Below are 23,838 nucleotides of genomic sequence, written 5' to 3'. Positions count from 1 at the left end.
TTATGGCTGTAATGCGAGGATAGATATGAGGTCATCTATACAGCTAGAGATCGGAAGGATGTCGGATGTTCCATTCCCTTCCTTTTCGCCCTACTCGATCATACCCGATCTCTATGCCGAAGCACTTGGTCTGCTCTCGTTGAAGGCTTTAGCGCGTTCGTGAAGATCCGGATTCTTGTAAACCTGTCGCAATCTGCGGGAGTACATGTGTTCTCAGAAAACATCAAGTTGGATCAAGATATGGTTGAGCATGAACCTACCGATATTTGACCGCTTCATGGGTTCTCCCCAACGATTCGACGGCAGGATCGAGTAATGCATCGCAAGCTTGCGAGATGATTGCAGGAGATAACACTGATTTTCCATCCCAGCAACGAAGGAGGCAGGCGTCCTACATGCTCATAAGGAGTGTGTGTCAGCAAATTGATCAGATGATACTTTGGGGGATGGACTCACCTCAACTAATGTCCAACGTTTGAGCGTTTCTCCTCTACATACCTTTTTGGATATGTGTCTTTGTGAGAGACTATCCGAGTCCGATTTCGAGGGATCAGGGGGGAGGGGCTGTTTCCTTTTTTGGGCAGGTTTGATCCTCGATGCAACTTCTCTATCCCCATCTTGGATCTTGAAAGCTGCATTGGCGTTTTGAGCCGCTCGTCGTATAGGAGGTTGTTGAACAGGCGACGAAGTCGATGGAAGACGCTTGCTTTCGAGCTAAAGGTTTTGATTGTAAGAGACTTCCTTTCAGATATGAACGCACATCGAGTACTTACCTCAGTAGGGGCGGATGTATCCACATCCACTGTCTCTTCATCTTGCATAGAGTTTTCCGATTCTAGAGCTTTAGTTTTACCTTTACGTCCTCTCTTCGGTCCGTCAATAGCTGTCTGTGTGGATTGGGTCCTGGTAAACATGGTCATCGATCGCCTTCGAGAGGTTGAGGTAGAGGGCTATAGTCGGTATCAGCGCATGACATTCTCAATAGATGAATACAAGCTCGTACTCACCATTCTCATCGTGGTAGGCTTGGAAGTTGCCAGCATCCTACTTTTGCCCCGCTTCTCTTCACATGCCTATCTGGATGTCAGCTTACATACCAGCCCCGAATTATGCATAACATCTTACTCACATTTTCATCCAAGGTATCTTTGTTCTGACCGTTCAAGTGCTTCATGGGTGGTCTGCCAGGAGCACGCTTGCATTTTGAGCGTCCTGTGGATCCCCTTCCTCTAAGTGAAGGTATTGCGGTGGTAGCTCTTCGAGGATACGTCCTCTTGTCTGAGGAGGTTATGTATTCTGGATCGGGAGGAGGCATCATCTTTGGCTTTCTACCTGGCTTGCCTTTCGGCTTCGGTATAGTACATTCAGGTTGTTGATCTTCTCCAATCAAAGTAGCTTCTGCCGGTCTATCGTCTTGAGTCATGTCGTCATCGATAATTTCGGCGACGTTCGCGTTGGAGGTTAACTCGATATAGCAGGTTTCCGAGATCGACCTTTGGGTCATTGACTATTAGCTTGATCTATCATGTGGATATCGTACCGACAACATTTTCACTTACTCATGCTCTCCATCTTCGTCAAATCCTTCTTCTTCTTCTGCATCGCCTTTGTTCAGCTCAATAATAGTCATTGGGCTTTCAGGTACTTCCGCTTCGATCATTCCTTGTTCCTCATGCGATTTCTCGTGATCCTCTCCAAATGGTGCTGGCGCTTCTTGCTGGTCGTCATCAACAGGCGAATCAGAATCGATATTGATGAGAATCGGACCATCGTCATGTCCATTAGGATTTTCAGATTTCTTCTGACCGGAAATGAACATCAGTACCTCCATCTTGTCGTCTTTCGACGTATCTTGCTCCAAAAATGAGGACGTATTGGTATCTGTCGTCTTGCGGGTTCCTTGGTTCGTGGCGAGGGAGCCCGCGCCGTGCTTGGGATCTTCTGAAATACCTGTACCTGCCATATTATCGAGAGGATCAGACTCCGACAAGGGGAAATTGTCGAGGATTTTATGAGTGCCATTTTTTGCAGGTAATGGTACGCCACTTGCTGAATCCATTTCCAAGCTTGATATTTCAGATAATTGTAATGACTCAAGGGTAAGGTCAGGCGGAATGAGATCGTCTGATGATTTATCAATGTCAATAAAAGAAGCAGGGGCTCGAGGAGCGATGGAGATTATCGCTTCGTCCTCGGTGCTATCGGTCGATGGGGAAAGAGAGGAAGAATCAGAAGATCGGCTGACTCTAGGAGAATGAGAGGGGTCCGTAGCATAGGTGGGTAAGGGTGAGGATTCCGAGGGCGGAGAGATTGGGGGAGTTGAAGGCATCTGAACAATATGATGTTCAGTGGTAGATGTATTGGCCTTGATGAGTGGCTGGACAATTTGCGGTATATCCGTATCTGATTCGTCTGTGGGAGAAAACTGAGGGGGACGCTGGAGAACTCGAATACCTTCCTCTCTGTCTTGAGAGACTCGAGTATCTGTACCGGGTGTCACCAAATGAGGTGATCTGGGAGATGAAGGAGTCGAGGAAGCCGTAGGAGAGTCGACGTTCTCCTTAGACGGTTTCGTGACTGCTTCTGTTTCGATGTTGAGAGCAGGAAGCAAGACTTCTTGGGTGATTTGAGTCCTATGGGTCTGGGAATAATTTGGAGATATCGTAGGGGTTGATGTTTCTTTTGCAGCTGGAGTGGGAGAGCCGAGTCCATCATCTGATTGGCTATTGTGATCTTCTCGAGGTTCGTCCTCACTTGTAGAGATTGGCTGTTGTTGAATAAAATTGGTTGTGGATGTGCGGGATACCCTTGGCGCAGAAAGCGAACAGCCCGGTGATACATCTTCGACAGCGTCTGCGAGCTCAGCTGTATCAGGATCGAGCTCGATATAGTCGTTGATAGCGCCCTCCTCGAGTTGATCATTAGTATTTGCTTGCACAATTTCCTCTACCCGGTCGACAGCTGATGGATCTTCAGCTTGAGTTGAAGCACCTTGTGATGATACAAGTCGGTGACGACTTGCCGCGGTCGAGTCGTATGAAATGGTATTTGAAGCTTGCCCAGACTTGGCTGATACTGTTATTGGAAATGAGAGCTGAACCCATCGCGTATCAGCAGACGATAACTTGTATAAATAGGAGCGTCTGATATACTCACTTTCTTGGGAACAAGCTGTCCACCACTTGGCGAAAGAAGGATGTTGGCAATGTGAATCTCAGTCGTCGAGGTTACGAGTCGGGGTGTGGTGGACTTCATGAACCGACGTCAGTCTTTTCGGCTAAGAGGAAGGATACAAAACATTTGGAAGGTAACTCACTTCCGGTATTCCTTTCTCCACGGACAGATCAGTCGCGGGATCGGTTGACTGGAGAAGCATGATTAGTAGTCCACGACACGATAGATTTCGTGTACATCAGCAGAACAGCTTAACTCACAGGTGCTTCCACGATATGCCCTTCGTCCTCCTCTGCCATCTTTCTTTCCGCCATCCTACCAAAGATTTCCTCCATTTCATCCTGCTCATAACCTTCATTAGGCGCCAGCGGATCGTGATCATAATGACGTTCAGCGATGAAAGGGTTCTCAGGCTCCCAATCAGCCCAGCTCTCTCTAGTGTATCCTTGAGGAAGATCCCAGTTTCTAATGATCATCTCTTCTGGAATGGGAAACGCTTCTCCATCCCACTCGAGATATTGTTTGTCCCGTCTGATCGGCTGCATGAGCACGTCGAGAACATCAGGAATGTGGATTGTTCCTTGGGAAGGTAGAGAAGGGCATGGCCGAGGTGGATGGCCGGCTGTTGGCATGTCGAGAGTGCACCGTCTTGAAGGGTATAGAGACGATGAAAGGAGAGGAAAGCAGGAAAGAGGAATGATGAGGGAGGAAGAGAGAGGTCAACGGTGGGTATATATAAGTAGTAGTGCGAGTCCGTTGACAGGTATATATGAGAGAGAGAGAGAGGTGACGTCAACTGTTGATACAATACTGGAGCGAGTGAGTAAGTAGAGAAGGAAGATGAACCAGTCAGCACAACGCGAGGAATGGAAAAATCAGTCAGTCATCAGCTTGTTCCTGATATCCAAGTGTGTATGTATCCAAAGGAGGGTGGGTGTACTGGGTGATCCGTGCGCCTTCGTCGATAGATAACATCATGAGAACGTCTCGATATCCCCCTCCTGCTCCTAGATCATTCGAACCCTCTCAATCCTTGAGTACCCATATATCAACCTGTCCTAGAGATCAGCTTAAATCGTCGTACGCTGACATGGAAAGCCTTGTATCGTCCGACTAAGATTATATGTATCCAATTAATCGTCGGAAGAAGCATAATCTTGATAGCGGTTTTGATAGGGTCCTTTGGCGATCATGTAACCTTCAAAGAGAGGGGAATCACGGATCATTGTGATATCCCCGACTCGGGTCGATGTGGCAGGTACATCTGTGGATTTGATATGGATCAGTGTACGCGAGATATGGCTTTCTTGTACGATCGATGGGCTAGGAAGATGAGTGTATAACCCTATCAGCAAGAGTACAATTTGGCTGTTCATATGGAAAAGCCAAGAATCGAGATATTCTTCGAGACCTGTTAATCTGATGAACTTCGGCTAAACTTCGGTCTCACGCAATCCCCACTTTCGCGAACTTTGTGGAGAAAGCAGGTGCTCCCAAACAACCGACTAATAGACCGACTACTCGTGTACATTTTTCTGAGTTAGCATGGCGAATATCATAGAAATCAATGTGTATATACTACTGAGGACTTGGTGCACAAGCGATGCCTAGGCAGGATAGGATTAGGTTAACGGCGAATTAGAAGTACTGTAAAGCTTGTATATAGAGTAGATCGTGATCTCATATTTTAGCCGATTAGCAGGACCATAAAAGTGTATAAAGGTTCAAGCTACTCGACGTTAATCCCCAGCTCGATCCTACACTCGACAAACCTTCGATCCAGCACTTCTTGCGATTCTTTCTGGCAGAACATCTGAAAAACAATGGAACGCACTATCTCTCGTCCGTCTATACGATCTCATCGTTCACATTCCCTACGACATCTCTCCGACATACAGGACTATGTACCTCAAGAACCTGTCGAACCCACCATCTCAACTGGTGTTGGTATGATAGCGCGTTCCCAGTCCAGGATAGATAATCATGAGGAGAGGAAAGATATGGTTGGTGTGGAAAACATAGAACCCAAAAGTCATTATGTTTTTAGATTCTTGAGAGAGGAGAAACCTTTACCTTCAAAGAGAATGGTGGGAGTGATGCTGTGAGTACAATTCTGTATATGGAATAAGGAGAACAATATGTATTGAACGAGATGATGTGTATCTAGAGCGGTGTTGTTTTTGGTTATGTTCTTAGCAGGCTGGAATGATGCAAGTCAAGGACCTTTATTGCCATCTCTACAGACGTATTATTCTGTAAGTCTGTCGTCTGATACCTTTATGGTCTTTGAGCTCATCTTACTATATACTGTATATCATATATAGGTCAACTATCTCGTTAGTAAGTCAGCACTTCCGGTTGACCGTCCATACATCGGATACAGCACTGATGACACTATGCAGTCTCCACCATATGGCTCGCAAACTTCGCTGGATTTATGACATCAGGCATAACCAATGTGTTCATCTCAGACGCATTCGGATTCGGTATAGCAGCTCCCTTCGGTGCTGCGATGCAGGGATTAGCATATATACTGATCTGTTGGGGATCTCCGTTTCCATTATTCGTGATTGCTTATATCTTCAATGGGTTCGGATTGGGATTACAGGTGAGTGGCTGCTACCTGATTACATGTTCAATGCACATGACACTCGCTCTTCCTTGCCTCAGCAGGAACCATCACCCACCTTGCTAATCACCTATGGACCTATCGCAGGACGCTCAAGTCAACTCACTCGTGACTCGTCTTGAAAACAGCTCTACCAAGATGTTCCTCATGCACGCGATGTACGGCTTCGGCGCGACCGTCTCGCCATTCGTATCGACAGCTTTTGTACAGCACGTTCCCAATCACGTTTACTACTATTTCGCCGTATCGTTGGGACTGGCCCTGGTCACAGTACTAGCTTTGGTCATGGTGTTCAGGGGAAGGACGGATAATCAGGTTGTAGGGAAGAGACAGCTGGAAGTAAGAGTGAATAAGGATGGTACGCATACAGAAATCGATCCTGCCAGTACAAAGCATGAGGGGAGTGGTGGTAAGATGAAGCAGATCTTGAAGACTCCGGTGGTACACTATATGGCTTTCTACATGTTAATCTATGTGAGTGAATCGTATTATCGTGCCTTTCATGGAAGATCAAATCAATCTGATCGATCGTTTGTTCAGGTCGGTATAGAGGTCACCATAGGAGGATGGGCTGTAAGTCTCTTAGGCACCACAGTCGTCAATCTTTCCATCAACTGACAAAGAGAGTGATGTTAGACATCATTTCTCATAGACGAAAGGGCTGGTAATGATAATTCAGGTTATGTGTCTTCTGGATACTTTGGAGGTGAGCGCTCTCGGCTTTCCACGCAAATGTACCTTGGAGTCAAGTAAAGGGCATATCGCTGATCTGGTAATTGGGTATTACTGTAGGTTTGACCGTAGGCAGAGTGGTCCTTATACCTGTAACCAAGCGAATAGGCAACCACATGTCTATCTACCTATAGTACGTTGTAGTAATATACCTCTCCTATGTGGCTTCTGACGTATGTCATCTTTACTGAACATTTCCTGTTTGTAAAAACATAGCTCGCTGATCACCCTCGTCCTTACAATCATCATCTGGTTCACTCACTCCATCGTCGGCAACGCGATTTGTTTTTCGCTTGTTGGTGTATTTCTGGGACCGATGTATCCAATAGTCATGAACGTCGTTGTGGAGATCTTACCTGGGGAATTACAAGGAGGTACAATCGGTTGGATAGCTAGTTTGGGTCAGGCTGGAAGTGCAATCATGCCATTGTGAGTCTCCGCTCACCGTGCAGAATTGGTAGAATCAGACTGATGATGTTCTTGTAGTATGGTCGGTGCTATCTCAGAAAGGGTATGCTCAATTTCATCTCTCTCTTCGACTCTTTATACACAGGTCTTGCTGATCTGCCTTTTCGGATTTATATAGTATGGCGTCTGGATCCTCCAACCATTCACTCTGGCATTCACCATCGCGGATATACTCCTATGGTTCCTGGTGACCAGGTCATGGCGTAAACACGTCAAAAGCGTAGATGAACATCCTTCCAGTTCCGATACTTCTGATGAGAAGAAGGATGGAGAGGGATGTGATCAGTTGTCAAGCTCGGATAACCAAGTAACATCGGATGTCAATGGAAATGGAAATGGGGAAAACGCGAAAAATCAATTATAGAACAATATACTGCATATTGTACCATATTACATTGAAAAGTCATTTTCTTCATTGTATCTCGTTTAAAGGACAATTCACTAAAGTTTTGGGATATACTGTACGGATTCAAGGTAAAAATATCAATGTGGTTTTTTATAATTTCATACAGTACAGTATTATGATGGATGACGAAACAATCATGTTACGATCATGTAATGCTTGCAATTTAGCGATTGCCATGTCAAGTACTGTGTCAAGTACTGTGCAGGTTTTATACTATGCATCTTACGTTCATCCCTATAAGTGCACTTCTGGAATAAGCAGGCTACATCAAAAGTATTCGCGTACGAGCCATCAATATCAGCCCTTACTCTCCTTGGCTTTCTTGTTCTCAGGAGTGGCAGAACCATTCACCTTCAATTCTTTGGCTTTCTCCCTCTCAGCTCTCTTAGCCAGCTTCTTCCTCTCCCTATCTTCGTGCTCCTTCCTCAACCCGATGGACCACTCTTGGGCTTTACAAGCAGCCAATCGAGGAGTCTTCTTATGAGTAAGCAAGAATGCTTGTAGAGCAGCCATGGAAAGTCCAAATTCCACCTCAACTTCCACCGTATCATTTTCTGCGTCACGCCCAGGTGGAGTTGGGTGGAATATACCTTGAGCGAAGCGATGAGCAAGTTCATCAAGTTCGCCTTCTGCCCTGATCACACCCTCATCTTCAATCACCTTCTCATCATCGATCGTACTTTCAGATTTAGGGGTGTTGCTGAAGTCGGATAAAGGGAAGAAATGCTTGAATAAAGCTTTGGCTTGATCGAACGTAGCGTCCTTAAAGGAAAGTTGGACGTCGAATCGACCTGGTCGAGAAAGAGCGAAATCGAGTCGATCGGGGTGATTACTATCACCATTTCGGATAAAGTATCAGCATGATATTGATAGGGTCAGTCACCAACAAGGAATGATAACCTACGTAGTGGCGAATAAGATGCAGTCTTCCTATTTGACAAAATCGAGACAATGGAAGTCAGCTCTGATCACTATTAGCTGATAAATGTCCATCCTTTTGAGTAGAGGTGTCATGGTGACTTTCTTCAATACAATATCAATCGTATAAAGGAAGTTTGGCTCACCTGACTTGAAACGCCATCAATAGCATTTAACAACCCAGACAGAGTCACAGTAGACCTTGCCAGTCCGTATTTCCCCGGATCAGCACCACCAACATCTTTATCGTCGAAGGAATCGTCTTCGTCATCATCTTCGGAATCTCCTCGTTTAGGTCGGGGTGGCATGACGCAATCGCTGATGAACCAAATCACTTAGCGTCAGTTTCGTCTTCGTGAAAGGGTGAATGGGAATATCACATACATGTCTTCGATAAGGATCATATTTTGTGGCGGACAATTTCTGAATGCCTTGTTGAGCTTCCCATCGTCCATACCTCTCGCGGCGGGATTGACGATGTAGATGTCTAGACCGAGCTGAGAGGCGATTGCAGTCGCTACGGTATCATTCGGAGTCAGATTTCCTGGACAAATATGCCGTTCCATGGCAGATACCAATGAGGTGTGGCGAACCTGGGAGAGAAAGACCTACCAAGTGTGGTCTTGCCTGAACCTGGTCGCCCATGAAGTAAATAACCCCTTCTGTGCGGAATACCTGTACCGAAGGGTCAAAGGGTTCAGCAAGCCTGGAGATAACACATCCCAAGAACGCATATTACGTACCTCTAGCCCCATACCAGTCTTTTTCCTCAACAGATAAGAAGTTCTTGACATCCTCCAAAAGTGGCGCTTTGTCTGATTCAGGAAGAATGACAGATGACCATGATCTCGAAGGTCGATGGATTGGGTCGATCCAATTTCCAGTGTAAGGTCTGGTCATGGATAAATCAAAATCGTATTCTCAGACGAAGAGAAGTAATCTGAGACAAGATACTTACGATACGTTGAAAATGAGTAATTCATCGTCCGCTTTCTTGAAGAACATAGCATGAGCATCGATGATGAATTGCTTGATGCTTTCAGGTTGAACCGAAAGGCCACTAAAGTATATGAACAGTCAGTAATTTTTCACCCAGGTAGGGTATCTGCCTGAGCCCAATCAAGGACAAGCATGGTTAGTGAGTGGATTTACGTTATCTCAAGATGTTCCTCCTTGTCAATTGGATCATAATTGGCATAACCTTTAGATTTCCTCGTGATCCAGAGATAAGCACCCTTATGATTGATAAAGATAGCTTGTTCTGCATGGACATAGATCAGTTATCTGCTCTGTCAATGAACGTGGCAAAAGGTAATGTCGCCGTGTTGTCCAACTCACCGTTCACAGGTGAGATTTGTCCTACTACATCATCAACGAACGTAGCGTCTTTCCTAGCTACACTTAGACCTTCAGATTTCTTAGACGATGTTCTGAGTCTATTAGCATCATCCCTCTTAGATTGTCTTGCATCAGCGGTGATCAATCGGAACGACTTGATTTGACGTTGAGATTCGGGGGATTGAGCGAGGTACGACATGATCCATTCGAATGCTGGATCGGAGTAGGTGATATGGGCCGTAGGGAAAATGGCTGTTCACATATCCAGGTACCCCGCAACAGGTCAGTACAGGTCGAGGTCCTTGGGTAAGGGGGGATAGGCTTACCATCGTAAACCCGAGATTTGGTATTACCAAATAGTTGTCTAACGGCCGCTGCGAGTAGACCGATTGATGCCATACGAATAGCAAGATATAGAATATCATCGAGTCTGATATTAGTAGATAAAGAAGCTAGACTACCACCCCCTAGAAGGGCTGGAATGGTGGAGATCATAGCGAGTTCGGGGATAAACTAATTGGTGAATTGGCGAGGTGTCTGTGCGAATGTGTGTGTGTGATGTGGGTGTAGGTGTGGGTGTGTGTATAGATAAGGGTTTTCTGTGTTGGGACAGGGTGACTCACAACTCAATCTGTTGAGGAAGTTATATATATATACTTTCCGGAGATACTGCTCGACTCGACAGTCCGTTCTTCCCAGATCCTTTGACGATGATATCCAGTAGAATATACGTCAGATAACACCAAATTTGATAGCCCTCCTTTAGTAGCTCAAACAGCATTTCTTATCGCAAAGGAAACCATGACCCTCAGCACTGTATCATGCAGTATCCCCGCAAGTTTCACAAGTTTCATATATTTGACCTGTCATTCATCGTCATGGCCCATGGGTTATTGTGGTTGACTGTGAGTAGCATCCACAGCGATACATGGCCTGGAGGGATCCACATGCTCTGCGCCTTGTCATAGGTCAATCATGTACCAATTCGAATCTACATGTCCATTAACGGTGAATAACCTCTGATCTGATTTTCGTGCTATCCGTTCACTGTACTTCAAACTCTATAGACAAATGAAAGGATGGGCTAACTGACAATGAAGTTTCGATACACTTCGTCCTTTGCCTCTTAAATATATCCCTTCTTTGCCACCTCCTCTCCTGTCTGTTAATGATCCGAAATCATGTTTCGAGTGCTGGATGCGAAAAGAGGCTTTCAGTATATCATGTATTTATCATTTATGGAATAACGAGCTCTTCCTTCATCCTCAGTCGATAGTCCAACTATCACCAGTATTAAAAATATCATGCCACGATATGTCAACCCATGGTCCTCGTACAGACATCTCTCAGCTATTGAAAAGCTCTCTTCGTTATCCCTACGCCTCAAATTCCCACCCGAGACCAACGAGCGCATACCTATCAGACAAAAGATAGTTTTCCCTTCATCCCCTCCTCAGATCGATGATGGTCCAAAGATCATATGGCTAGGACATGCAAGCGTATACCTTCTCTTGCCTCTTGCCATCCCTGCTGAAGGGAGAGAATGGAGAGGTATTTTGCTCGATCCTGTCTTTTCCGAGAGATGTTCTCCTGTTAGTTTTCTAGGACCTAAGAGGAGGATCGAAGCTCCCTGTAGAGTAGAGGAATTACCACGAGTAGATGTGGTGTTCATTTCGCATGATCACTGTGAGGCAAATTTATGATACAATTCTAGCATCATCGGCGTATGCTAATCACTCGATAATGAAGATGACCATCTTGATGAAGCATCGATCAAGTCGGTTCAGAAGCATCATCCGGCCGCTCAGTATTTCGTACCGCAGAGCTTAGGAGCGTTATTGACCAAATTCGGAATTGACTCAACTCATGTGAAAGAGATGAACTGGTGGGACGAAGATGTCTTTTCCTTATCCTTAAACAGCCCGGACTCTCAAGGTTCATCGCCAGGTTTGAAGGTTGAAAGAACAGTATACATGTCAGCATCATCGCCTATCAAGAGTCAGTTGTCCTTAAGTGGAGAAGAATGTCAAGCTTTGTCACTCTCTCCTGTCAAAGAGGAACAGCATATTGATGAAGTCCCTTTTTCTCCTAAGTCCTATGCATCTCCTCTCACTCCCAGTACACTATGGGATACTGTCGCTTCTTCAAGTACCAATAAGCGTGTGGATGATACGCTTAAAATTGTCTGTTGTCCCGCACAGCATAATTCCGGTCGGAAACTGTTTGGCAAAAACAAGACACTATGGTGTACGTGGTGGATCGAATATGACATGCCAAATAGTCAAAGATGGAAATGTTTCTTTGGGGGTGATACGGGTTATAAGTCTATTATTGATGGTCCGACCTGTCCCGCCTTTCCATGTGAGTACATTATCATGGTATCAATCAGCTGTGAATTTATCGCATATAAGGGAGGATGACTGGTTAGCTTTGTTACTTGTATTCCAGTGATACGAAATCGATATGGTTCACCCGACCTAGCTCTCCTTCCTATAGCTCACGGATCAGTGCTACCTTACCTGCAATCTTTATTCCCATTTATCAAATTTGACGCTCAACGTCTAACGTCTGCTATCCACTGTTCACCCTCTGACGCAATTACCTTACACCAGGAACTAAGTGCAAAGATCACTATGCCAATACATTGGGCGACGTGGTCGACCGAGATTGGTACGAGGGAGATTGCCAGATATCTATATTCCGCATGTAGGCAGTCGAATGTCAATCTCAAATGGCAGGACCAAGACGATGGAAGTATTCCGAATTGGTACCAGGGAGTGATAGTGAATGATATTGGTAGTTCAGTAGGTATAAGTATAGGGAATGGTTTGATTTGTTGCGCCGAGTAACTGTAGCTCGGTGATCGCGTAAATTTATAGAAAGACAGAATTCTATAGTAAATATGTAAATATGTAGATATGTGGAATGTATACTCCTTGCCGAATGGATTCAAGGAGATCTATAGATACGTTAATCGGATGATATCTGTTAGGGATAGCTGTACGCCTTTCTTTTCCATGGCGTGAATTAGGAAGCTTGGTAAAGGAAGAGATCTACAATCACAAATTTGTGATGCGGTAACACCTATTGTGTGAACTTTGCTAAAGATGAGCTGTCGTGCTTTCCTATACGCAGCAAGATAACCGTTACACATATTTATCTGCATCTGCCTACGGAAGTATTCATGATTCTCCAGTTCAGATTCCACTTATGGTAACATTCCAGTAAAGCCACCGGATGAACTGATCTACATACGATTCTTCATGCAGATCAAACCTCGTGTTCGGTGGTGATGTGCATTAATTAACGATCGAGAAACACCAAACCCCCAATAGTGAGCCTACCGTATTTATGACCGCATCAAGGAAAAAACGTAACCAAAAAACAATTGCCGATAGTTTCACAGTACTCCACTTTTCCCTTTGGCTCCGAAGGTACAAGGTACCTATCACCGTGGTGTGTGACGGCGCTTACCCTTGATCCTTGTTGATAGGTTCATGCTTGCACGGTAGGGTTAGTACTGCATCGTAGAAGCTGGAACAAATGAAAAATGCGGATGCATCGTTTGTTGCCTTTAAAGGTGATCTGCAAATTGGGTGCCTTAAAAACTTGTTCCCTTTGAGAGGGTATGTCACCGTAGCCCGCCCACATGGCATACATGAAGGATCTTGAAAACGTTTGGAGGCGTTCTCATATTTCATTCACCTTTAAGGGATGAAGGGATGGGAACGCGTCGAATGTCTCGGAAACCTTGTCGTACGTACATGTACGAGCTCAAGTCTTTGTAGATGGCTGTTCGATGGCGAAGACGCCTTAGAGGTAACCATATAGGTCTGAACTTGAAACGCTACAGTTATACGTCGTACGTCACCGCGGTGTAGGAGGTGGATGTCATGAGTTCGCAGCGAGGCGTCCATCGTCGTGCCTCTCGCTCCTGCTGCCTACTCGGTCCCGTAGTTGTTTTGACTATGCCATTCCAATAAAATCGGTTCGCCATGTAAAGACAAAAGAATCTTCCTGATTTGATCGTGTTCCCCCTAACGAAGCAGTTGAGAGAGACTTACGTCGACATGCATGGCAGGCAAAATCTAGGTGCCGTTAGAAATGGATGGTACTATGATGGCATTTTTAGTATGCGTTATGTGTTATGCAAACGGATGAAGACACATGTGACGTTCCTTTGTATGATCATCATCATCGATACTGATGGACTTGTTATCCCTCACCTCTTTTTACACACTTTCCTAGTATTCTCTCCATCATTGTTTATATATATAAACATATAGATATCTGCAGACTCTCCAGAGACCGGCGACAGTTTTAATTGTGAAGATCTCGATCGACTGAACAGATTAATAAGGACATTACGTTCAATTCGTAACACAGCTCAACAGATCGGATTTCAACCAATTACAAAGTTTACAAAGTTTTCCTAATTCATCTTTTTTTCCGATACACCCTCCAGCATAGGAGTGTCAACAGTCGTCATTGTCAAATTCACCAACTTTGAAGGGGAGTTAGAGTGTTGATAATCTGAAACTGGGTAATCACAAATTGGGCTTTTCACTTGTCTCGGACAGCAAGCAAACAGAGGAAGATAGTATAGACCGCGAAGGAGCAGAAAATCGGGAGGAACACTCTTTTCACAATTGGACAGATATCCGAATTGAATTGAAATCAATGTATTAAAGTCATCGTACAGACATCAGATACCAATCATAACATGGTTTCGATCACGGGTGATAGTGAGACTGGTACAACTGTAAGTCACCTATGCTATTTCATCATTCCTTGGCTATCTCCTGGAGTGTGCACATTTGCCTTATCATTATTGTCCTTCATGGACTATTGTGTTGATTACTCATCTTATCCTATCTTACAGGTCCTACCATCACGATATCAACAACAACACCAGGCGGCCTCGTCACAATCGCAATTCTCGTCTCAAAACGGTACGAGCAGTTCCTTGATATTTCGACCTGAACCGGAATCGCAACCAACCGATGTATCGCCAACATGTTCAACTTTACCTAGAGTGTTAGAACCACTGCAAATCCCTCAACCTTCTTTACCTACCGAAATCTCTCCTACCACCCCTCATTCATCATCATCTACACAGACCGTCAACCCTAGTAGTAGTAGCTCAAATAGCGGTAGAAGAGGTTCATTGGCAGTTTGGAAAATCCCCCAAATCTCAGAATCGTCGACCTCGTCAAAAACCAAGTTAGATAATAGAAACACTAGCGGATCCAACACACCGACTAGCGAAATTCACAAAAGTCAGGATAAGAAAACCAATATGAGACCTTCATCATCAGGTTCAAGGAAGGGTAAAGAAGTTTTAGAGATGATTACTCTACCTATAACGGATGCTTCGGCTCCTCTTGGGGCCAAGCAGATTTCCAGTACGGCGGAAGAGCGAAGTAAAGAGGATATGGCCATGGCTAAATGGAGGGTGAGTTATGATAGTATCTACTAAGGACCACCTACCATCAGCGAGATGATACTGAACATGAATTTGTATAATAGAAATGGGTAGTCGAGCAACCTATTCAAACTGTCCCCGTTGATCATTCACCTATTCGATCCCGTCGTTCAAGTCCCGGAACGACCGCAACTCCAGCACTGAATACCACTGCCTCACCACGTCTAAGTTCCCTCTCTTCACCTCGGAATGGCATGTCGTCTCGCCAGTTCTCACCCGCTGGATCACCTTTGGAACCCGTTGGGTCTGGTGGATCAGCCGGCTCGTCCTCGTCCTCGCCGGGAGGTAGACATTCCAACTTCTCTCCTCCAGTCAAATCCATGCGACTGGGTTCAGGCTCAGCATCAGGAGATTACATCGAAGTGTTCAATACCGAATCTGTGATGGCTTTGAGGGATGTCGAATTAGCTATAGACGAGGAGGTACTGGAAAGGAACGAAAGGATGAAATCTCCTCATGGTATACAAAATAGAAGAATGTCAACTCAACCTCGTATTTCAGAATTACCAAATCCTTTTGCGGATATCGCTCACAGATTAGGATCAAGGAGAGTTAGACCGATAGTTCTAGAATTGATTCAGGCTTTGGGACATTACCTCGATGCTGTATGGTGTATCACTTATCCTGACAGACCTTGTCCATGGATAATAGGTGTGAATGAAAGTCCCATTCCACCCTCGGTAAGAAGGATGACAATCGCCCATCAAACTCATGAACAATCACAGAATTCATTGCAGGATCCTCAAATGACTTGGAAATCACCTATGATCACTGCTGTGCAAGAAGGAAAGAAGACCGGTCATGTGATTGTACCGCCAACGGTGAAAGACGTCAAGTTTTGGGGAGACGAGGTAACTTTTGCGATAAGGGATGTAGATGAGGTGGTGGGGATATATAAAGGTGTAGGATGGGCTTTTGGTGCTGCGATGAGAGATGGAGTGTACGGGACTGTATCGGCCGATAACGTATTGGGTATGAAGGGTGAAGGAGGTGGTATGGCAAGGTTGCTGAATGATCTGGAAGAAGCTATATGGTGAGTTTGTCCTTTCCACTGAGGACTTAGGAGAGCCAAGCTGATTGTTGAATTGTGATTTGAAATCAATATAGGGGTGATGCGCAACCTCGACCTACAGATTTATCATATGATCTACCAATCGATTTCGACCCTTATGCCGAACCGGACGATCAAGAACTATTAATGGCAGTGACCTCGCCTCGTCACGCCGCTGCTGGAGGTACATCGTCTAATACGAGATCAGCATTGACTGACTTCTTTGGTGAATCCCGATCGAGCTCAAGGGAATCGGGAGTGAACGCGAATGCTCCGTTACCAATAATGGAAGAAGAGATTGATGCTTTACCTGATTTAGTACAGCCCGATGATCAACTGGAAGAGGAAGAAGAGAGTGATAATGATAATGATAATAAGTCAGATACGCTCATAAAATCACCAAATTTATCATCATCGGCATCAGCTGCAAAGAGACCGAAATATAAACATAATACTAGATCAAACTCGACGTTGATCATACCTGGTATAACCGATTTCGAAGGTTCCGAAGACTTGTCTTTAGAGGAACTGGGTAAGAGGAGACATAGGGAGTGGTTGGAGAATCAGAGGATGGGTGGAGATGCTTGGTGAACTAGACTTCTCAACGGAGGATGTAGTCTTGGTTGAACAAGTAGTGATTTTACTTATTCGATTGTATATAATATAGAGAGATCTTAGATGTAGAATAGATGAGAGTAGTGTATACAACTTTCAGATTAGATATTCATATCACATATAACCCATTCATCACGGATATTAGAAGGGACATAGGACATATCAAGGGGATATTTGTAGCATAGATACACACATCATTCATGCAAATATAGCACTTCGAATTCAATTTGCTTCATTGACGAATGAACGACAGCGAACATGGTTGTATCCTGGAGGCTGACGCGGAGATGATCAGACAAGATCTGTTATGCATATCTTCTCCTCTCTACCTCTCTGCTGATCATGTAATATTCATTGTCCACTTATCCACTTCACCTTTCTTCTCTTTCACCCCACGTCTCTCTTCGTTCTAGTAGCATACGTCCGTATCAATATCATCTAATCTTAATGATTCTTTTTAGCTTCGAAATGGAGTGTCCAGCTACTCAACAATTTCCTTCTATTAACCTGTTCGCCAGTCAACCTACAGTCCCGCACAAAAATATCATTTAGCTTCTCTTGCAGCACAATCATAGGTTGAATAGAAATTCACTCACGTTAAAGCATAAGTCAATGGAGCCAACCACAAGAACATCCCCACTACCAACACCAACAAACCAATTACCACACCCCAACCGGTCTTGCCCAATTTAGCTCTTACAGCAGGTCTCAAACGAGTTTTAGGTCCAGGAAAACTGATAGGGTAATTGACCACTTCGACCAAGATGAAATTCAATACTGATCCAGCTACTAATGCAGATGCGAGATGGGCAGGCAAGTAGTGATGTAAGAATCGCTGTCTTTGCATTAGGTAGAAAGGGAAATAGTGGAATGCCCATGCACCGAGGAAGAAGCCGGTATTTCGATATAATCGATTTCGAATGGCTAAGTGATAAGCGAGGGAGGTGCAATGCTATCAGTATGATGATATATGGATGTGTGTATCGTGAACTCACCATCTTCAATGGGATCCAATCCTCTTCTTCTCGCGAGCATATCAGCTACAACGATACCAACGAAGACCGACAATGATATAGCGCAAGTCCACCATCCAAGCAAATTACCAATCATGTAAATCTGCTGATTCGTCTCCGAGTCCGTCCAGAAACTTATTCCAGAGAGACAGAATGGCCATTCGACGGGAGTAGACGCGTAAGGATGGGAAGAAGTCAATCCTGCATTATGCTGTAACATGAGGATTTGCAATTCGAAGAATTTCTTGATAAAAGCTACTTTCTTGGTTTTCTTAGGTTCGACGTGGGTAGTACGGTTCTTGAAATCGTTACCGGTTCCATCAGCGATGATATCTTCAACGAACCAAGAGGTAGTCCTATCTTGTTGGTTCTTGTTTCCATTCACTTCTTGTTGACCATATGCCCAATCTGGCAATGCCGTTGGATGAGTCCACAAAACCACTTTGGTAGGTACGTGCACTAGCTTGAAATGCCCTGATAGAGATCTCCACGGTTCTCCCTCGTGCGCATCGGTTATGACCACTTTGAACATCGTATCGTTCTTTCGATCCTCATCGTCCGGTGCGATAGTGGTGAATTCTTGGTTGGTGGGCATGAGTGGAGAAGCGACATCGTGAGTGAGGAGGATGGTATCAGTAACGATATGTCTCAATTGGATCACATCGTTGTGTCGGACTACTCTGCCTCGTCCTGAATCTGGGATCTCCTTTGTAGGAAGGATCTGCCAGTGATTGTTGGTATCATTGTGTGGATAACAGGTTACCTGCTGACCTTGAGAGGAAATTCGACCATCCTCGTATCGCAATGGGTAGTGATCAGCGTGAGAGTGAAGGAACTGTTTGGTATCTTTATGCTTGATGGTGACGGTATCGAAGTATCGGATCTCTATCAAGCAAATGAAAAACGTCAGATATCGTTGCATAAAGTTGCGGAATTGTTTTGTCTCACCTTGAGCATTAAGCAATAGCTCGTTACCAGCCAAAGTTTCTTGGAAAGCAGGACTCATGAACGAATCGCCGGGCCCAGAATATTTGAGCACTTTGAAGTGAATCCAGAAGAAGGAGAGGTAAATCAGGAATGGGACGAGAATGAGACCAACCACACGATAGAAGAAGTGTCTCCACACGTAAGACTGTGTACTCGGAAGAGTCAGCTACATCCTTGTTCAAAGAAGAAGGCGCAAGTTCTAGCTCACCATGGAATGACCCTTCTTGATATCTAAGATTTCCCATAAATCCCAAATCACAGCAGCACCAACGGACAGGAAAGTGAACAATCCAACCATTTTACAGCCCAAGGTGCATGCTAACCAGCCTCCAGTAGAGAGTAACCAGAACCACCACCAATTAGTGAATTCTTGATATCGGTATTGGTGGAACTTGACGTAGGAGAATAAGGAAAGAGCCATGAAAAGCACAAGAGCGGCATCAAGGAGGATGAGTCGGGTCTGAGTGATGTGACCGTTGTCTGAGATGGATTGAGGCGATTGACGTGATACGAGTAAGCTCGAGTACATTGTTTATGTACAAGAAAATGGGCACGAGCCCGTAACAACTCACCAAATGCAACTAACGCAGCCGAAAGTAAAGCTATTCCAGCTGGATAACCTGATTCTCTCATTATTCCAAATACGATGGGGACAGTGATGGACCCCATGATAGCGCAGAAGCTTCTCATACCGACGTATGGGACCTATACGTATCAATCGAGGTGAAAGTCAGCGTTCTTTCCTTTCGTAGGGGATATGGGCATTCCTTGGTCTGTCCGGCATCGTGAAGCCTTATTATCTCTGACAATCCCTTTCTTCGTAAGCCATAAGAAGGAAGATGAATTCACTCACGTTATGACTAATATAATCATCACCAATCTGTTCAAAACCAAAATCACCATTGAACCCTACCACCCAAGCTGCTAGACCATTCAACATCTTCGCTAGCGGCGGATGGACATCGAAATAGTATTCTCGTCTGATATAGTGTGAGGCAAAAGAACCGAAATGGACTTCATCGAACACCACTTGAGAAGGATGACCTATTCGCCAGAACCGGATGATAAATGCTAATACTGTTAGGATTAGACCTGTAGACCAGGAGAAGAAGTATTCGGAGCGGACTGATGAGTCTGGTGGGACTGGGCGAGGGGAACGTCTCTACAAGTCACAGTATACAGGTCAGCTTGGATCATATAAGCCATATAGTCGAGAATAGCAGTACAAAGGGATATGGTACCATCATCCATTCCAGCTATAACGGTTGATGAGAAAGCAGTCAACTCACCTTCTCTTCCTCCAATCCACTGTATGTCCTAACTGTTTGAGGTAGACCAGAAGGAGAGTCTTGTCGCTCTGTCCTTCTCTTACGAGGTGCGAGCGACATTTTGCGTGTTACCTGGTGAGATATGTGCGAGCGGGAGTCGATGAGATGGGAATGATAAAGGAAGTTGTTATCCAAAGAGATCAGAGTGAAATGGTTGCGTGGAAGATGGGGGGAGAAAGAGGTCCAAGCTCAACTCAAACGCGTTGATCGTCGACACGTGGCACGCAACCATCCCTCTTCGCAGTATGAAATTTGAACCGAACAGACTTGTAACAACAGACGGTAATGCATAAAAAGTGTATACTATAGATAAGTACATATCTCTATGGTCGGAAGTACCGCAGTACGATGCTCTCATGGCATTTGGAGAGTATGGGAAGCAAGCTGGCCCAACAAGAAGGTATATCTGGCTTCCAATTTAGAAATTCTGTCCACGCAGTAAATTCAGCTATTTTATCTTTGTCATGTTTACATGCAAGCTGACACAGCTTACCTCCTTACCGAAGAAGAACCTGCATCCCATCGGGGAGGTATACTTATTACTCATCTGATGTAACGTCCTAGATAATACCGCCGGACCACAGAAGAATACCCCGCAATCCGTATCGGGATGTTTGTTCGCAATGGATTCGAACACTTTGTCCCACTATGCGACCATATCGATCAGCTTACTGAACAGGGACAACGTTCTCGCAGCTGAACCCTCATTGTAGATAGATGGGAGTCACGTACGTTTGGTCTACCGAAGTGCGTCGGTGCACGTAGATTCGTAATCGTATCTTTATCAGCTCCGACATCTTGGATCAGGAGGTTCTGCATCTTGTCCTCGCTAAGAAGGATACATCAGCTGCGAACCTTGGGAATAAGACTGGGCAGGTGATATCATATCGATCACTTCTGTGGTCGCAACTCACTCGATCTTGGCTGTAAGGTAAATATGAATCTCGATTCTACCTTCTCTATCCTCAGCTTCAACGGCTTGTAACAAACTGTGAAACCCTATTGGCGGACGATCTCAGAACGTAAGCTCACATCTGGTCTCTGTTCCGTGAATTCAAAGGAGCTTACATTCAGCAGAACCGAAATCTCTGATCACCCATACGAAATAAACCTTTGATAATCTCGTTTTCTTCTCTTTGCCGAAATTGTTCATTCGGTACCTAAATATCCATCATCAGCTGCTATTGTTTTAGCTACAAAAACCAGCTGGATGTTACCAGATAGATTTCAGGATCGATGCAAAAGGAGTGACACCAATACCAGCTACATGTCTCATCAGCTGTCGAAGGTGGTTCAGGCATCTGGAGGCAGCTGGCTTACCGCCTACAAGTAAGATAGTCTCGTATTTCGTGAAATCTTCACTTGCTGATCCGAACGGACTGACCAAAATCATGATGAGCTAAATTCCGTTCAAAGCATGTGATAGCTCACCCATCTACCATCACTCGTGGTAATACCTATAATTTGATCAGTTCCTGTTCGTTTTCCGCCTCCAGTCCTCGACTGACCTTGTTCGTTGGGGCAGTAACGACTTTACCGCCCTTTGCTTCCTCCTCCTTAGTAGTCTTAGCATCGAAGTTGGCTCCTAAGGCTTTCGCAAATGCCTGATGAACAAATCATGCATTAGCTTTTCATGTTTGTTCTTCGGGCGACGACAAGGAATAAGCTCACGGTGGTCCAGTCTCCTACACATCTTATATGTACTGAAATATAGTCTTCTTCGGGGGCAGAGGTAAGCGTAAAAGGGTGGTATTGCCAGTATGATATCTATAACATCATCAGCTTTGCTTTGCACCGGAACGAGACGCAGTTTCACTCAGCTTACCTCGGGACAATTGATCTATGCAAATGCAAATCACCATATGTTTTTTAACTCTTATGTGGGCTAGATGGATCAGCTGACTCACGAAGATATATTGTCCTGCTCTTCTAGTAGTATTTTCTTTCTTGATTTGAACCTCCAGCACCTTGGAAGGATGCTGGATGACCTTGGAGATGTACGTGACGTGCCGAGCTGCGTTACCTGTTTGAGCTTTGCATGGGAGCTTGAGGGCGAATTTCAGCTCACCCCTAACTTCACGCAAGATACGTTCTGATATCCAGACCAGTCCACCAGGTAACCAATATTTCTAAGTGCTCACATCAGCTAATAGCCCTAACCAATCACAGGCGCCGCTAAGCTCACCCAGAATACACCAATTGTACCGGCAGAACAGAACGGTGGTCGATCAGGCTGGATCATACCTGAATTCACAGTTAAATTAGCTTATTGTCACTCGCGGGGGAGTTCAGAAAAAGCTCACAGAACATTCCATGTAATTGCCACCCAACGAAGAACACGATGAATAACTATTGTACCAACAGTCAGCTCGACCATTCACTCTTATGGGACAATTTCAACTGATACTTACATGATGAGAATACCAGAATCTCTCGAAATGCGCTCTTCTTCTCTTCTCCATGGCAAACCATACCATCACACCTAGAGCTACCCACATGATCCATCCTGTTGCGCCAGGTCCAGTGATAAAGTTGAACTCGAGGAAACCGACAATACCCCTGAAGAAGATATTCATCAGTCTCAAGTCTTGTCCCTGCCAGCTGGGCCAGATAGTGGGAGATTCATTTGAGGATGAGTAGATTACTCACGTATTGGTTACTATTGCCAACAGTGCCTGTACATATGTATACAAGCAACGTCAGCTATTTTTGCTCCATTATAGCGGAAATCCTAACTGACAAAGTTCCTCATATGAGCTATTGTATGAATCAAGGAGAACAGAACGATCATCCAAGCGACTTGCTCTATTAAAGATCGTCAGCTCTATTCCGCCACGTATACTGTACTGTATTCTGAGAGGTAGCTCACTATGGAACGTGATGTTCTTGTCAAAAGGTATAACATCGTTGAGCGGTGTTCGTCGAAGTAGTGATATGAAGTTACGACAGACAGGAAAGAGAATGAAGATGATATCGACTGGAGTGTTCGAGTGAATACGTTAGCGGTTGACATGAAGGCTGTTTGAGGCCGCTCACTATGTAATACTTGAGCGGCACCTCTAGCACCGGCTATACATCAGATTTCGTATCAGCTTACTGCAAATCTCAGTACAACTAGCTGACTTACAGAAAGTCCAATTGAAACTTGATCTAGCAGTGACGAAATTATCTTTCAATTGATAGTGTACCAAGGCAAATGCAAATGCCATTATGTGAAGGAATATCCAAAGGAGAAAGAAGATCCTTCTACCACCTATAATCCAATTCTTTCAGCTCAGACCATCTCACCTCAATCTTGATGACGGAACAGGAGATGGAAGGATAATACTTACCTTCATTGACCATCCATACTTTCATCTTCTCCGTCCAACCTGAAGTTTTCGTGATAGGATTTGCATTATCACCCAGATTACTCATCGTATGAACCAATCCTTGTAATCTACCTCGTTCAGTCTTGTTTCTAGCTAGGAATGTCGAACCATTGTTGATTGGTCGATCTTTAGATGAAGCATTAGCTGAAGGTGCGTTGAACGCATATCCACCGAAGGGGATGGGTGGACCGGAGTCGAATGATAGTTTTGAAGATCGTTGTTTGGGCATCGTTTATCGAATCGTCACCGATTACGGAGGCTGTAGTATGCAAAGGATCAGAAGTCGAAGGATGTGCTGACCAGCAGCACAGATGGTAGAGTTA

General features: G+C 44.8%; 7 protein-coding genes across 7 annotated transcripts; 3 read left to right on the top strand and 4 right to left on the bottom strand.

Moving 5' to 3' along the window:
* Positions 1-111: 111 nt before the first annotated feature.
* L199_007222 (uncharacterized protein) lies at positions 112-3,806 on the bottom strand (the record flags this gene model as incomplete). The annotated part of the gene is made up of 10 exons (XM_064892916.1): positions 112-193; positions 261-391; positions 457-714; positions 774-950; positions 1,008-1,073; positions 1,130-1,493; positions 1,560-3,094; positions 3,157-3,249; positions 3,317-3,364; positions 3,435-3,806. The coding sequence occupies 10 exons, from the start codon at positions 3,804-3,806 to the stop codon at positions 112-114; spliced, it is 3,126 nt and encodes a 1,041-aa protein (XP_064748988.1).
* A 1,191-nt stretch (positions 3,807-4,997) lies between these two features.
* On the top strand, positions 4,998-7,367 carry L199_007221 (uncharacterized protein; the record flags this gene model as incomplete). The annotated part of the gene is made up of 11 exons (XM_064892915.1): positions 4,998-5,275; positions 5,342-5,429; positions 5,499-5,514; positions 5,577-5,782; positions 5,891-6,277; positions 6,344-6,376; positions 6,440-6,509; positions 6,596-6,668; positions 6,752-6,964; positions 7,022-7,046; positions 7,122-7,367. The coding sequence occupies 11 exons, from the start codon at positions 4,998-5,000 to the stop codon at positions 7,365-7,367; spliced, it is 1,635 nt and encodes a 544-aa protein (XP_064748987.1).
* A 339-nt stretch (positions 7,368-7,706) lies between these two features.
* On the bottom strand, positions 7,707-10,160 carry L199_007220 (uncharacterized protein; the record flags this gene model as incomplete). The annotated part of the gene is made up of 10 exons (XM_064892914.1): positions 7,707-8,241; positions 8,314-8,339; positions 8,474-8,645; positions 8,712-8,844; positions 8,940-9,002; positions 9,071-9,219; positions 9,286-9,387; positions 9,480-9,588; positions 9,666-9,917; positions 9,992-10,160. 10 exons carry the CDS (start codon positions 10,158-10,160, stop codon positions 7,707-7,709), a joined length of 1,710 nt encoding a protein of 569 aa, XP_064748986.1.
* An 809-nt stretch (positions 10,161-10,969) lies between these two features.
* On the top strand, positions 10,970-12,514 carry L199_007219 (uncharacterized protein; the record flags this gene model as incomplete). The annotated part of the gene is made up of 3 exons (XM_064892913.1): positions 10,970-11,351; positions 11,415-12,026; positions 12,114-12,514. The coding sequence occupies 3 exons, from the start codon at positions 10,970-10,972 to the stop codon at positions 12,512-12,514; spliced, it is 1,395 nt and encodes a 464-aa protein (XP_064748985.1).
* A 1,874-nt stretch (positions 12,515-14,388) lies between these two features.
* Positions 14,389-16,792, top strand: L199_007218 (uncharacterized protein; the record flags this gene model as incomplete). Its single annotated transcript, XM_064892912.1, has 4 exons — positions 14,389-14,427; positions 14,548-15,120; positions 15,195-16,183; positions 16,258-16,792. The coding sequence occupies 4 exons, from the start codon at positions 14,389-14,391 to the stop codon at positions 16,790-16,792; spliced, it is 2,136 nt and encodes a 711-aa protein (XP_064748984.1).
* A 468-nt stretch (positions 16,793-17,260) lies between these two features.
* On the bottom strand, positions 17,261-20,204 carry L199_007217 (uncharacterized protein; the record flags this gene model as incomplete). Its single annotated transcript, XM_064892911.1, has 8 exons — positions 17,261-17,339; positions 17,413-17,740; positions 17,812-18,714; positions 18,778-18,961; positions 19,025-19,296; positions 19,389-19,521; positions 19,670-19,978; positions 20,106-20,204. 8 exons carry the CDS (start codon positions 20,202-20,204, stop codon positions 17,261-17,263), a joined length of 2,307 nt encoding a protein of 768 aa, XP_064748983.1.
* Positions 20,205-20,562: 358 nt separating this feature from the next.
* Positions 20,563-23,744, bottom strand: L199_007216 (uncharacterized protein; the record flags this gene model as incomplete). The annotated part of the gene is made up of 22 exons (XM_064892910.1): positions 20,563-20,571; positions 20,638-20,790; positions 20,877-20,973; positions 21,059-21,143; positions 21,213-21,304; positions 21,362-21,407; positions 21,465-21,523; positions 21,576-21,601; positions 21,653-21,748; positions 21,816-21,911; positions 21,970-21,984; positions 22,052-22,158; positions 22,213-22,273; positions 22,330-22,388; positions 22,448-22,493; positions 22,556-22,703; positions 22,794-22,819; positions 22,885-22,949; positions 23,014-23,121; positions 23,181-23,213; positions 23,272-23,397; positions 23,477-23,744. The coding sequence occupies 22 exons, from the start codon at positions 23,742-23,744 to the stop codon at positions 20,563-20,565; spliced, it is 1,821 nt and encodes a 606-aa protein (XP_064748982.1).
* Positions 23,745-23,838: the final 94 nt, after the last annotated feature.

Source organism: Kwoniella botswanensis, chromosome 2, assembly GCF_036426115.1.
Source record: "Kwoniella botswanensis chromosome 2, complete sequence".
In the NCBI taxonomy this organism is placed as follows: Eukaryota; Fungi; Basidiomycota; class Tremellomycetes; order Tremellales; family Cryptococcaceae; genus Kwoniella; species Kwoniella botswanensis.
This window is presented reverse-complemented; position numbering and strand designations above follow the sequence as displayed.